This window comes from Saccoglossus kowalevskii, chromosome 19, assembly GCF_978046115.1.
Source record: "Saccoglossus kowalevskii chromosome 19, keSacKowa6.1, whole genome shotgun sequence".
Lineage (NCBI taxonomy): Eukaryota > Metazoa > Hemichordata > Enteropneusta > Harrimaniidae > Saccoglossus > Saccoglossus kowalevskii.
Window position 1 is genome coordinate 26,882,487 of NC_140659.1, and position 15,137 is coordinate 26,897,623.

At 35.1% G+C, this 15,137-nt stretch overlaps 2 protein-coding genes across 2 annotated transcripts in view; both read right to left on the minus strand.

The window, feature by feature from the left end:
- Positions 1-4,438: 4,438 nt before the first annotated feature.
- LOC144353217 (MAM domain-containing glycosylphosphatidylinositol anchor protein 1-like) lies at positions 4,439-8,524 on the minus strand. The gene is made up of 6 exons (XM_078009815.2): positions 8,305-8,524; positions 7,266-7,412; positions 6,480-6,745; positions 6,233-6,362; positions 5,547-5,643; positions 4,439-5,320 (listed from the first exon to the last, which is right to left on the minus strand). The coding sequence occupies exons 1-6, from the start codon at positions 8,501-8,503 to the stop codon at positions 5,284-5,286; spliced, it is 876 nt and encodes a 291-aa protein (XP_077865941.2). The 5' UTR covers positions 8,504-8,524; the 3' UTR covers positions 4,439-5,283.
- Positions 8,525-8,715: 191 nt separating this feature from the next.
- LOC146731445 (MAM and LDL-receptor class A domain-containing protein 1-like) overlaps positions 8,716-15,137 on the minus strand; it is a 29,697-nt gene continuing 23,275 nt past the window's right edge. Inside the window, exons 10-18 of the mRNA XM_085493773.1 lie at positions 14,861-15,086; positions 14,607-14,718; positions 14,241-14,394; positions 13,713-13,863; positions 13,170-13,304; positions 11,334-11,587; positions 9,586-9,676; positions 9,041-9,193; positions 8,716-8,939 (exon numbers count right to left, since the gene is read on the minus strand). Coding sequence (XP_085349899.1) covers positions 8,716-8,939; positions 9,041-9,193; positions 9,586-9,676; positions 11,334-11,587; positions 13,170-13,304; positions 13,713-13,863; positions 14,241-14,394; positions 14,607-14,718; positions 14,861-15,086 — 1,500 coding nt within the window. The remainder of the gene's footprint in view (positions 8,940-9,040; positions 9,194-9,585; positions 9,677-11,333; positions 11,588-13,169; positions 13,305-13,712; positions 13,864-14,240; positions 14,395-14,606; positions 14,719-14,860; positions 15,087-15,137) is intronic.

The window sequence follows — 15,137 nt, forward strand, 5'->3', positions numbered from 1 at the left end:
GTGAAGTGAATTAGGGAAGAGAGAATGCCACTTATGCATTTTGGATATGTGCGCATATTTTAGCGCATTTATAATTTATCATATAAATATAATTGACGGATGTATACTTCATTTTTTATTATATTTATCTAGATTGTCATTGGAAATCGTTTATAATCGACAGATAATTAAGATTGTTCTAGTTCCAATTGTCGTGTTTCTTATCTATTGTCTTCTGTATTTCACTGGACTACTAAGCGAGTACAAATCTACGAATTTGTGGATGTTGCAATAAGGTAATAGCGACGACATTATCAGTAGCGGTACATGGAATGAACTTCATTTCCGTATCTTGACTGAATCATGTGGCCGTTTTTCACTGTTGTCTCGCAAAAACGGGCTGCATACTTATAATATCGCAAAATTAGAATTACGGTATCAAATTTCATGACCTCCTTTCCACGATACGTTATGTACGGAGTCACTGGCATCATAGTGGAGCCGCCATTTTCGATTGTATTCATGGTACTAATTTACCAGTCTTATTGATTTTGGAGGTCATGTTATATTAATAGAAACCCAGAGTATACATATATATATATATATATATATATATATATATATATATATATATATATATATATATATATATATATATATATATATATATATAGGTTTGTTGATTTCACGTATGCCCTTCTTCATTTCACTTTATTTTCTTTGCCAATAAACTCTCTCTACCGTAATGGTACATCTCGTAACAAATACAAATTACATATACTACGAATCCTCGAAAAGAATAAACCAGAAAAAAACAATTTATACATTTTTTTACGAGGGATCGTACAAACCCAATGAACTCCTTTTGGATCCGCCCCTTATTTGGCCCGAAAGTGTCGCGACTACTAACCTCACTGTGTATGTATAAAGCACAGATCTCAAAACAAAATATGTATACTACTACATGCAATGCGTTCGTTACAAATGTGGAGATTATCTCACCGATTATTCCAGTGATTGTAACAACTGCAAGAACCATAGAGTACATGATTTGACGTGCCATTTCACTTCCAGCAAGCTTTGCTTGAAACCACGGGTCTGGCAACGATTGAATATATGTCACGTGACTAGACCCAAACGTTTTTCTTGACACATTCCTGACAATGATTTAGATGACATGGTAGTGAGAACAGTATATGTAGAAACTTTTTAAAATATTTGTCGATGCTGATAAAGAAGATTTGACAATGTCGGTAAAGTTTTGTAAGGAATATTTAATTAAATAAAATATAAAAAAAATCACCCGTGAACGGGGGCGGGTGCCTTTGTGCGGTCGTTTTGCTTTTCTTGACCCAGTGTTGTTCACATACTCACTCGTTGTCAGAATTAACGTGTACAAATGACTCCAAATAACTATGCAATATATCAATTGTGTCATTATCGAAATGTTTTCCACTCAAGGACCATATCAATAACACTCAACATTTGATGTGGTAGTCAATGGTGTCGGAAAATAAGCTCTTCTAAAATCAATAAATACCGTGTTTGTGTGATTCCCCGTCAAGATTGCTGCTAAGATTTGGTTATTACTATTATTTTTAAATATCATGACCAAATTCAGGTTATGGGATAGTCGATAAGAAATGAGTCACAGCAGACACTGGAATAAACTAATCGCATACAAACTAACAATGAACAACACCATCGTATAGAATGATGCAGTGTGAATACAGCGTGCAGTTCGATTCTTGTACTATTTACATACTAATCGCGTACTATTAGCGTACTGTTCACGTACAATTCGGGTTCTATTTGCGTACTATTCAACAATAGTGTCTCGGCATTTAAACTCATGACCAGACATACAGTAAATCATATGCCCCCGGACAGACGCACGTCTAATAATTTGAAACAATACCTAGTAAAATGTCGGCTTTGCTTTTTATAGAATGATGACCAGTGAGAGACAAAATTAAAGACGTTCAATCGTAATAACCATGTATGTGTTAATATACAAATATACACCCCAACAGTACAGAGGTGGACATAAAATTTTAGCGACCCGGAATGCTCACTGTCAACTGAGGCAAAGCTGAGGTTGACAACGGGCTCCGAGGATCTCTAAAACTTGTAGATCTGAATGCATGAATGAACACAAATATAAGTTGAAAGAGTTCAAGAGCAGTGATTGAATTCTATTAAAATATATTATGGACGCCTTTTTACTTTCATGATTGTTTTGATAAACTTAATTTCAACAACTTCCGACGCCATCCTGTGCGCAGCTATACGCTACATTGCGAACCATCTTCCTGTCCCCAGGATATCAAATGGTCCGCCCCTTATGTTATTATGCTTTACCGACCTTGCGACCATTGAACGTGGTAATAGAGTTGTCACCACTGTCGAGTATTATAGAAGAGTAGGTGTTATAATACAGCTTTTCCTATCACAATCACGCACCGGTTCGTGAGCCGATTATGAATGACGTCATATAACATAAACAAATCCCTCATTTGTAATTTCATCAACTTGTCATAGGTTAAATTCGCATATCAAAGGGTTTAGCATCACATGTTTGAATTAGAAATGAAACGGTACCACCAGTTACATACAGACGAACATGTTAAAAGCACTAAGACAATAATCAGAAAATTAATACTAGGCGTCATTTGGCTGTCATTGGTTTCACACGACTCAACAAATAAATATATTAATGAACTAATCTTTGAAACCTGTTAGCACCATTATGACGTAACAAGTCATTGCAAATTCATCTCAGGATGAACACGGGCTAAAGACAATGTATCTTACAAAAACAAAAGAAAAAGCAATTGACACGCCAAGCTAAATTCAAAAAGAACACACTTGGTCACATCAACTCTACGTCGATAGCAGCAACAACCTCGTATCGTAACAGTGTCAACCTTGTGTGCTTCCCCAACTCAGTGTTTTATTCAAATAGACGAGTGTGAAACCAACAATAACTACGTGTCATCTATCGAGTTTTGCGTGCATATGTGTATGAGTGTTGATTTCGTGACACATGCGCTGTGATCCAGAAACTCAAGCAGCTAAGTAGAGTGAGCGATTCCCCTCCATCTTCAAACCGGGTGACTTCTGATTCTCTGGCCATTATCCAGAAAATATCCACCCCTTCCCCGAAAGAACTGCAAATAAACTGTAACAAACTTATGACGCTATTGTACGTAGGATATCCAACAAAGTTAAAGGTCTCGTGAACGTAACAATTGTATTTGAGAACAGATAGTTCATCACACATCTGTTTTATGTAACAAATTAACTAAACAAGCTGGTAGGCTGGTTGGCGATCACCTACGCTCAAAAATGAATAATTAATTAGTTTACACACGGCGCCTCTTATATATGGTAAGGATTTCACCATAATCTAAATTACACGAGTGAGAATAGAAACTGGTTTGTCAAATAAAGCTAGAATAACTATAATCAGTTAACACCACTCTGTGCATACACAGTTTTCCCGATCTGAGCATGTGAATTTTTTTAACCAGCCCGCTATGCATTTATGCCACATACATGTAAACACACTGAATGCTGACTGTTTTATTTTGATTATTTTATTGGATTCATTCATTCATTTTACGTTTATAGAGAAAGCCGATAGTTATCATTCAAGTATGCAAGTTTCCGTACAAAAAAGCGCGGCTTGTCAGAAGACAACGATAAAGTTCTTTAAATAGACAAGTGTTGGTTCTATACAGGTTTATCAGGCGCGAGTCGAGTGACGTCAAAACCTTAAAATGTCTATTGCGATTGACATTTTTTAACTGGCTGCGAACATAGCTGCAACGCAGAGTGTATTCCTGGTGAATTGTGTCGCACGTGTTCTTATTTCACCGTAATACCGAGGATTGATGTGTAAAATATTGCCCGCGGCAGAATTTTCAAAATCCTCAAGTCCGGTATCAATGTAAGTAATCAACTGAGGCTTGGGGAATGCTTCCAGCACTGCCTTACTGTCTATGTTGCGATATTCTCGTGACAAACTCATATTACGCAAAACTCCGGCTCTGACTGGTGTTTTTTTGTATCAAGTATACACAATACAATACACCTGCATCATGGCCCAGTCTCCGTCTCCGAGTGTTTTAATCCGTTCATAATAATAAAATTCACAAAGACAATACGTACAGAAGATTTGTATATTGTGTTTATGTTAATACACTTTCGTGTTTTCTGTAACAGCGCCTCTAATGCTATTTTATGTAAATCAAACGACACAAGCGACGGGTTGACATAGAGAAGAATTAAAATGACGGAAAAAATTCACATAAAAAACTTGTTGTAACGAGAAATGTATAATTTGTTATGTTCTTAGTATGTCACTATTAATCTCTTAACAATATTAAATGCCAATTTTGCTATAGTATTATTAACACGAGAAATACCAAACTCGACACAAAGGAATACACATTAGTTCATTACAGATAGTCCAGCTTTATTCACCCATTTCTCTCCTTCTCTCTTACAAAAAGTTACAAACTCTATCCTAAAAGTCAAGTCTCTAAGGCGTGGCAGAGTAAACATGCGATCAGCCAATCGCTACAGTCGTTTGAACTATCACGTGATCACCTGGGATGTGTCTCACGGTTAAAGCCTTCCAAAGTTGCGACTACTAAATACAATTAGTAAACAATATATTTATCAAATTTCTGTAATATATGTTTATAATCTCTACCCTAAACATGCAAGGTGCTGATTCGAAATAAGAGTACAACGGCATGTGAATCGAATGAGCGAACGTAAAGTCGCTATCATACAATATAATACATATAACATATATTCGTGATGACACAATTTTGGAGATTACAGCTTTATTTTCAACAACAAATATCATCGTCATCAATTATATTCAAACTCCCACTCCAAAGATCAATTACAGTATATCTGAACCGTAACATCGAATGGATGTCTGTTGTCTTCACGCCAACGTCCCAATCTGTTTGCAATATTAAGAATTAAGTCGCGGCATTCCTCTTTTTCATAATTTCACCAATTCGTTCGAGAGACAGTCATCACTGATATCTGTATACGTATATGACAGAGTAAACACGAGTATTAAACTGCCCAAACCATGTTCATTTTTATAACTACAATATAACGTCCGAGCTGTATTAGTATAGTTTCGCATCAGTCTAAATATAGACTTGTATGGTATATTATGCATAACTGTACAAGCTATACTCGAATAATACAATTACACAAGAAAGCTTACAAAGAAATACAAATTCGACATCGGTTATATACGTGGCTGGTCATCGACTATACCTCCTTTCGGCCGAATAACTTATAAGTAGATCTATAAAATAATATATATATTAGCTGATATTAAAAAAAAATAAACTGTGAACAACTTACAAATGAAAAGCTGACAAACTGGGCCTCTAATTGTTATCAAAATGTTTTAATAACAGGTGAAGCCGAACAAATTCACATAGATAACTGTTATCGATAACGATTGCTAGAACTATATTAGTAGATACAGTTAGAGCAAAATAATAACGCAAAATAATGACTGGACTTACGTGGATATTGAATCTCTATATCTATAACATATTACAGCACACAGTGTGATAAGTACCAACGCAGCAAGTACAATCCCAACAATCATTCCAATCTTGTCTGTAGGAAAAGTTAAATTGAAAGATTAATTTCCAAGTGTTGTTATTATTATGTGGATTATATTCATAATGATTGTCATAATTATGTGATCTATCATAAATATTCCTGATGCTCATATTTAATGAACATTTGTTATAATGGTACATTTGCGTACAAAGCAACCGACACCTTGAAATTGTAATTTTCAATCCATGCGTTTGGACTCAAATATATTTATATTTTGAATTTATCACTTATTATCTGAAATTGGCAATTGACCTAGTTGGCGTATACAAATATATGCAATTATATTATTACCAATCAACAAAACATGAATGTCACGTAGTTATGACAACATTCGTTTCCGATATTTTGCTTTGTGTATTATAAGCTAAGGAGAAAACTTTACGAGGGTGATTTCATCAAAATAACCTTAAAAACCAACCAACAGATTCAAGTAATTAGGTTCACTGTTAAAGTTATAAATATATGCCAACCTTGTAGCCGTGATGACGTTTATTTTAAAATTTCTAACGTGGCACAAACGTTGTATCTGTGTTGAAAGCCAATCACTTTTACGACATCAGAATATTGGGAACTGGCAACTTACTTGACGATTTAACTGGATTCGGGTTCGCCTCAGGAGGTAGCAGTTCATCACAATATTTTTCCTCTGACAATACATCGTCTATTGCAATATCTCCATAATCTCCATCACCTCGGATCACTTCAATGAGATGCTATGAGAAGTATATTATGATACATAACGCCATGCCTTCACGATCTTGTGATGCACATGGCTAGATTTATATTGCCTAACAATAATGCTATGTGTACAATTATAGTATTTTACTTACAGCAATAGCTGCTCCTCCACTAATGGGATTTTTCCATCCAACACGTGCTTTTTTCCACTCGTCTTTTTTATTTTGCTGTCTTTCGAGCCGCCACACCAGAATTTCATCATCTCCGTCTTGTAGCAACAGACGCAATTCGCCAACATGCTCGCCATACATGTGATACCAAAATGTTATGCATTTATTTTGAACGAAGAGTGTTCTCGACTCCAATACCGCCCTGTCACCTTTTGATCCACCAGATACATCACATAGTGCATATTTTCCTATTGATACCAATGCAAGGGTTTGTGGTAAGAAGATTCGAGCCTTATAAAATGCCCTCACTGTCATACGAATTTGTCGTGTAATAAAATATTACAGGCCAAACATATGGCGAATGATCCCACTGCACGGAAAGTTTCATATTCGGCAAGTGAACATTACTACTCGAGCTTAATAAATTTGGTACACTTGGGTCACAAATGTGCTATCCTGGTTATTCCATATATCCGTTTCGCTGCTCCTAAACACTAACAACTAATAGAGTGTACAAGATATCATAGAACGGCTCATTTGCATACAAGATCCTCGTTCACGAATTACCGTTCACCTATTGCGATTAGGAAATATATTTGTTTTGGAATGTATCACAAATTCGTTCAGCAGACGATTTCGAGACATATTCAAAAAACCATAATGTCCAATAATTTGATAAATATTGTGTAAAAACCATATATTAAGATATTGACGTGTGTTGGGATAGTCAGCCATAATGTAAAAATCATAATATAACACATTACGTACCTTGCGCTGTTCCTTGAGTGTGGTCTATGTCAGGGCCAGTCATACCATATCTATGTTCCCCTGATCCTATTACCCAATCGAATTCATCGCGTAGGCCGTTGCGATCATTAAACCACTGACCAAACCCGTCATCGAAATCGATATCAACTGTGCAGAAATTCAGATAATTAGTTAAATAGGTCATGATATGATAGGTTATGATATTTCACAGCTGTCATCAGTGATTATATATTTATATAGACATGTATACAGACACTTGTTAGCACATCCTCAATAACGTCTAGTCTTCCAAGAATATATTTCACTAGATTTCCTAAACGTAGGTTTTAATAAAAACATATTGCTAGCATTAAACAGTTTCTGCACATTCTAATGTCATGTAGCGTCATCAGTATACTGGAAGAAAAGTATAGCGACCTTTATTTTGAAATGATTCATTTCCTATTTCGAGAAACCAGTTGTCAGAAGATCGAATATAGTGACTTGTGACCAGTAATTGAAATACAACAATACAATTTCCTCGTGTTAACACCAATATGGTCATATGACCATCAAAACCTTGATAATTCTCTTCTTTTATACAAGCAGATGAAAAAAACAGAAGAATCAAAAGTAACTTTCCAGCAGTAACAATGGACCTAAAAAAGAGTTTTAATTGATCAATGCAGGGCCTTCTTTAAGACGTGGAAAATGGTGGATATTTTTACAGGTTCAGCATGCAACTAAAACGCCAGGATACACCTTGGTCACAACAAACGATTTTACGTTGTGAATAATGGGGATATCTATTTGTTCATAACTTTAGGTATTACTGTTTTAGTAATTAATCACATGTACAGTTATAATTGGTATCCTGTTGGAACCCTACGTGATTACGAAGTTCTACTAGGTGAACTATTTCTGCAGATTGTAATAATTTATTGAGTATTCAAGTCATATTCGTAATTGATAATCATGATAATAGTGCAATATCCTTATATGTGACGTCATTATGTTCCGCATTTCACCTTAATATGACCATCACATTATTGTTGCTTACCATGAGCTGGGCATTTTCCATCATTAACATAATAATCATCTGCGGCCATGTCACCATTGTCGCCGTCGGCCGCCGTAACAACAATCTGGAACCTCATTCTTGTATTTGGATGCTCATAAAAGTAAATATCAAAGCCAGCTCTTATCCAATTATCTCCGAACACAAAGTTGTTCTCAGGCACAATAAAGCAACACAACATTGTATACTGTTTCCCGTCATATTCGAACTGTAGAAAGATAGGTCAAAAGTTAATAATGCGTTCTCATTCATAGACAGTATAATAACTCGTCGCTCTGCAAATGTAGTCATCGTCAATTACAAATTTAAGAGTACCACTTGGAAATGTGATACATGCAGCAGATTATTTATTGTAATGTTGATAGGCTTGACTGGATGATCGATTTATTTTTCTCAAATACTTATGACCCACGCATTATTCTGTTTATGAAAACTATCACTGTGATACACATGACTAACTTCTCTATATGCTGTGTACGATCCAGTAATTCCCTGGTGGTGAAGATACCAGTGAAAACATTTACGAATGGAGGCACTGTCCCATGTTATATATGGCGTCCACATCCTTGCTACATCACCTGCGTTTTGCTCACTGGAATCGACGTAGATGTAGTGTCCTTTTGTAATAAATCAAATTATTAGTTTTGTATTTTGGTGTGATTTATCCGAGATACACTATAACTAATATAATTCGTCAGTAGAATTTGCACATATTTACCATATTCAGTATTAGTAGTGTGGTCGACTGAGGGCCCGGTTCCTATCGATGAAGTTGCTCCATTAGTTCTCTTGAAATCAAAGTCGTCATTTTTGTCTTGTTTAAAGTCGCACCAATGTTCTTGTTCAAAATCGCACACAATAGAGTGGTATGCTGTGGAAAGGGCATAGAAGTCGATGCTCTCACTAGTTCAATATAATTTCAACGCAAATGAGACCGAGAGCACCATGAATAGTGTTTCTTTCTTTCCTGTCACAGCGTCCAGTGTTCTAAATGCTATGGCTACACGGGAGTCAATTTGAGGGGCAAAAGCAGGTTTCGTTGCTCTCGCTCTCAACGAGATTTTAGCGCCATTTGCACTATTAGCACTATTTTATCCATAAAAAATCCCATTTTCTCACAGCATGAGTTGGTAACCTCATACATTGCACTATTTTGATTAAATTGAATGTAAAATATACATATCCTATTGTACACATATATGTGAAGTAAACATTAAATCATATTTGTTAACGATAGAATTATTAGTAATAATTGATGCGTACGTGCAAGTCGGCATTCAGTATCATAAACACGAATGTCATCAATTGATATATCACCATGTGTAGTGCTTCCTCTACGGCCTTCAAAAACAAGCTGAAAGTAATAGTATGCGATATCCATATTATAATACAACTGACATGGTCACTTTCTAAATATGGCATGATACTCTTGCAAGTGACAAAATCCCATAGCGTGTTTTTATGAAGGTCCAAGTCTGTTTTGACCCTATTGTTTTTATTTTTCCGTTGTTCTTTTTTTCTTCAAACTATCTTGAGAAAACCACTGAACGGAATAGTCTGAACTTTTCTATAATGATAGACCCTAATGTGACGTGGTTTACTTGATTTTCAAAATTATGTTTGGTCAATTGTTTCAGTAACAATCTTGAATCGAAATTACACCGGAAGTGGCACGGATTCTGAATGTTTTCTCGTAGTTTTATTGGTATATTCGCTACATATTTCGCAAATAAAAACTGTAGGTCTCACGTGACAACTTTCGTCCGTTCACAGCGCTTTTGTAAATATCAATGCAAAATATTTATAGAAAAAAGTTTCCGCTAGCATCATAGGTAAGAGTCTACGAGCTTTTATCGACATATTGATTTCAAAGACTGTAGCTAATAAGGTTACATCACAGGCACAGTTATTATCCAACCGACATTCATTTTTTTCCAAGACGCACATTTGATATCCAATCCATGTCTGGATATATTTGGGGGTTTCAAGATCGGCGTAGTATTTCTAATTCATTTTGACGAACCACATGACGAACTACAATACAATCGGGAAATAGTTGTTCTAAATATATCAATCCAACTCGAAAAACTCAAAAAATACTTATATGTAAGTATTTTAGAGACAACTGGAATCTACGGCAAATGCAATATTCCGTTTGCGTACCTCAAATATACGATGCGAAATGTTTTATTTCTTGATTCGGGCTCGGTTAGCCAATACAGAGCTAAATACATACATCAACGATATGATGCCAGGGGGTTCGATTAAGCACAGCATGCTCTAAACTTGACATCTGCTATATATATATATTTAGTATAATCAAATTAATTAAAAGTGACGTAAATAGTATCTGAGATCTTTTGTGTAACAGCTATGACGTTTAAATGTATCAAATCTGCCGAAATATCAAGGCAAGTTATTCTCTAGAGAACCCTTGCTTTGAAGGGCGGAACTTCGCGACTTTGGCTGTTGTGCAGACTGGATAATTTTGTTGGGGATTGTAGGGTATCGAAGGAGTCAATGGCAGTAATTATTGCACGTTGTACCAAGGCCAATATTAGAAGAGCGCATTGGATTGTGGTAAAATCAATGTTTATCAACACAAATATCGCACATGCGCGGCGCGACGACCACCGCCCTTTAATATTTCTGGAAGAGACTAGTCAAAGTCTACATGTTCTATAATATACTAAATTAAATAATGTTGGACGGATTTCTATACTGAGATGTATACTGATATGCTATTACTACACTGATATATACTCTAGTCAGTGTTATGTTTTGGAATAATATATGTAGATCAAAACAAAGACTATTTTTATTTTAGTGAAAAGATGTATTAAATAAAACCGGTCATCACAAAATCAGATTGAAAGTTAGACTAAAGCATGGAAAACACATTTTAGATAAGCTTCCATATCCAGCTTTCGGAATATGAATACCATGACATGGAGAAATATATAAACTCATTTAAAAAGTTTTGTTAAGAATGTGCATCATTAATACATTACCTGGAATGGATCGGTGAAATCTAGTGAAACGTAAGCATATAACCAACCATCAATTTCACCACCTTCGTGAACCCAAAGATTCTTCTGAGTGTCAAGGTTTTTCATGAATACAGTTAATGTGTTGACCCGAGTACCATACATATGATACCAAAATGAGAGACAGGTCGCAGAAGCAGGGATGGTGGAACTCTCTAGCCACGCCTTGTCATCTGTTGATTGCGAATCAGTCTCCATGTAGATGTACCAGCCACTACCTTTATAAATAATAAGTATTACAACCAGACAATACATGCAAATTGAAAATACATATAATTCTTACATTTCATTAGTTCATACAGTTTACGATTTTTGGAATATTAAAAATATTAGATTCCCTAAATATTAAGAATATATGATACCAAGTGAGATAAATTATTTATCAAAACATTGTCACACTGAGAGATATGAACCACGTATCCATCCTGACAACATGAATATAATAAAAACTATAAGGCCTTCCAAGAGCAAAAAACTTCTGATTGATTCTTGGATACGCTTTTTAACACAATCTGACAATGGTTAATAATCTTTTACCAAATTATCTCCAGAGCAAAAAAAATGTTCCATGGCAACGAGATCCAGATTTCAACCAACCTCTTACCGATTGATCCTCTTTCTGAAAATGACTTGAGAATAAGTCATTCAGTCATAACTATTTAATTTTTACTACAATTGATGTCACAATGGGCAAGATTATTGCTGTTGGCCAGCACTGGCTTTCTAACAAAAACACTATTAATCACTTTTTGTGGGCCATTGCATCCAGTATGGACCCTGTAATTTGGAGTACAATGTATGTGTACATTGCTTCGTGTAGTTGGATTGAGGCCAGTCTCGGCATCATCTAGCATCATAGTCTAGAAAATATAGGGCAAAGATAAACTCGGTCAAACTGATATTTTTTGGATAAAGGTGTTAGGATGGTCGAGCAGAAAGTGTACCTGATGTCTAGGTAAGGCGAATGGATTCTTGCATTGATGGTTTGAGAATAGACAACCCAGTTCAAGAGTTTAGCTTGTAAATGTCTAATATCATTTCATCTAACTGGACATGTCTATTATCATTTCATCTAACTGGACATGTCTAATATCATTTCATCTAACTGGACATGTCTAATATCATTTCATCTAACTGGACATGTCTAATATCATTTCATCTAACTGGATATGTCTAATATCATTTCATCTAACTGGATATGTCTAATATCATTTCATCTAACTGGATATGTCTAATATCATTACATCTAACTGGACATGTCTAATATCATTTCATCTAACTGGACATGTCTAATATCATTTCATCTAACTGGACATGTCTAATATCATTTCATCTAACTGGACATGTCTAATATTATTTCATCTAACTGGACATGTCTAATATCATTTCATCTAACTGGACATGTCTAATATCATTTCATCTAACTGGACATGTCTAATATCATTTCATCTAACTGGACATGTATAATATCATTTCATCTAACTGGACATGTCTAATATCATTTCATCTAACTGGACATGTCTAATATCATTTCATCTAACTGGACATGTCTAATCTCATTTCATCTAACTGGACATGTCTAATATCATCTCATCTAACTGGACATGTCTAATATCATTTCATCAACATAACGGTTTTTGAAACATTGTTTGCATTACGAGAAATTCCAAATCATGCTATTGCAAAGTAACATCTCCTTATAATTAGATAGTATCTGACTATTACGAGGTAGTATTTCATTATAACTGGATATTTTTTTACTTCATATTACAAAGTTTCGTATATTTGTTTGGTAATTACCATCTCCAATAGTGTGGTCCTCATTTGGTCCAAGTCCAGTGGAGGCTTGTTTACGGATCCAATCAAAATCATCTCCAGTCGACTGCGACCATAAACATAACCCAGTTTCAAAATCACAATCATTTGGACTCGGATCTGGACAGGGATTGAATAATACTGTAAATATCTGACAATTCTTGTGCGTAATATTCTATTATCGACACTGTTGAATTAAGTTATTAAAAACTGAGTGTGATCATTGATATATGTGTGATTAATTATCCAGATAAGTAGGAATTACAGTGAATGTGATGAAAAATTGTTTTGTAAGTTGACATACACATTTAATATGTGGTCAATTTATATTTGGCTTTCAGATTGCTAAAATAAATAATACATAACATATTTACTCTTCACCTGACATGTTAGTATAGTTATGTAACCATTCTGATTGTTTTTGTATAGTTATGGTACCAGAATGATGCAATAATGTTGGCCGTAATCAAGTATGGACTGATTCATAATCAATATATTACAAATTATTATACAGTTATACATTCAAACCTATTGGTGCTGGTGTGCTGGGAGCGATGGGTGGCGATGCAGGTGCCTCAGCTGTTGAAGGTGTTACATGGCACCAACCAGTCCTAAAATTTATCTCGTCGAATGCCACAAAACCACTTGAACCATCCCCTGCGACAACTTCAATGATTACCTATTATTGTATTTATGATACATATCTCAATATTCCGTCTGTGTCTGTGACATATGAATTATATTGTAGAATTCAGAATAAAAATATATATTTCGCGGGGCGTGATCAGGCCAATGCATTGGTAAGTAATATATTTCTGGAATCTAGCTTTTGCATGTTTGATCACAAATATGTACTATTTTTTAGAAGGTGTACGAAAACTCATAACTATGCAGATGTCTTATGTTATTATGTTTACGATTCAACAACATTTGGCTGCACTCTCGCCTATGCAAAATATATTGCGGTTTGAGTAATGGAAACACAATAAGCAGAGATACTGTAGACCAATCACGTTTGTCGACATATAATTGATACATAAATAATACGGGTATTACCGTATGTATGACTGTACTAACAACTGGCACAGTTGCGAATGTCCATTCATTTGTAGGGTCGGCATTTAAAATGAAATATAATTGTTTTCCTGGAAATGTTGTGCCATAGTCCACATACAAGTTTAGTGTACCATATGAGCCAGAAGTATAGTACCTGAATGCACGAATTGAATACATAAAAACTGTCAGGTATACGTTGTTATATTGATGTATGTGTTGTATAATCTTAGTGCAAAACACAATCACCAAGATATTCAAATCAATAGAATCAATGATTATATTAACAAGTGCGCATTAGTAAAGGAACTGCATTAGTTCCGCCAATGAGATTAACAATTGATACGAAATGTGAGTGAGTAAACCTACCAAAATTGAAGACATTTGCCATTGACATCAGTTGCAGGCAAAGCAGTCAGCACTAACTGTGCAGAGTCGCCCTCTACTGGGTTACTTTCATAATCAATATAAAGTATTCCACCTTAAAACAAAAGTGATTATTACATTAGATGTTTACAAAAGAATTATTTGTATATCATGTCCGTATTACTTGTATATCATATTGACTATAAGAAAAAATTTAAAAAATTTATTGTAGCTTGGAAAACAGTAATCGCACTTGCCTGATTCTGTTCTCAAAGTCCTGTCCAGTTTTGGGCCATTGGGAATATCCCTAACTTTTCGTGTAATCCAGTTCCATGTCCTGTCATTCTGCCATTCACATGTACCAATTTCAAAGTCACAAGCTCCATTATTTGCACAAACCGAGTTACGTATAGCAATGTCATCCACTGCGATGTCACCTTCATCCATGTTGCGAGACACACCTTGATAAACTTCAAATGTAAGCTATAAAATATAAACACATAACTATATAAATATTATTATTACTTAATTAAA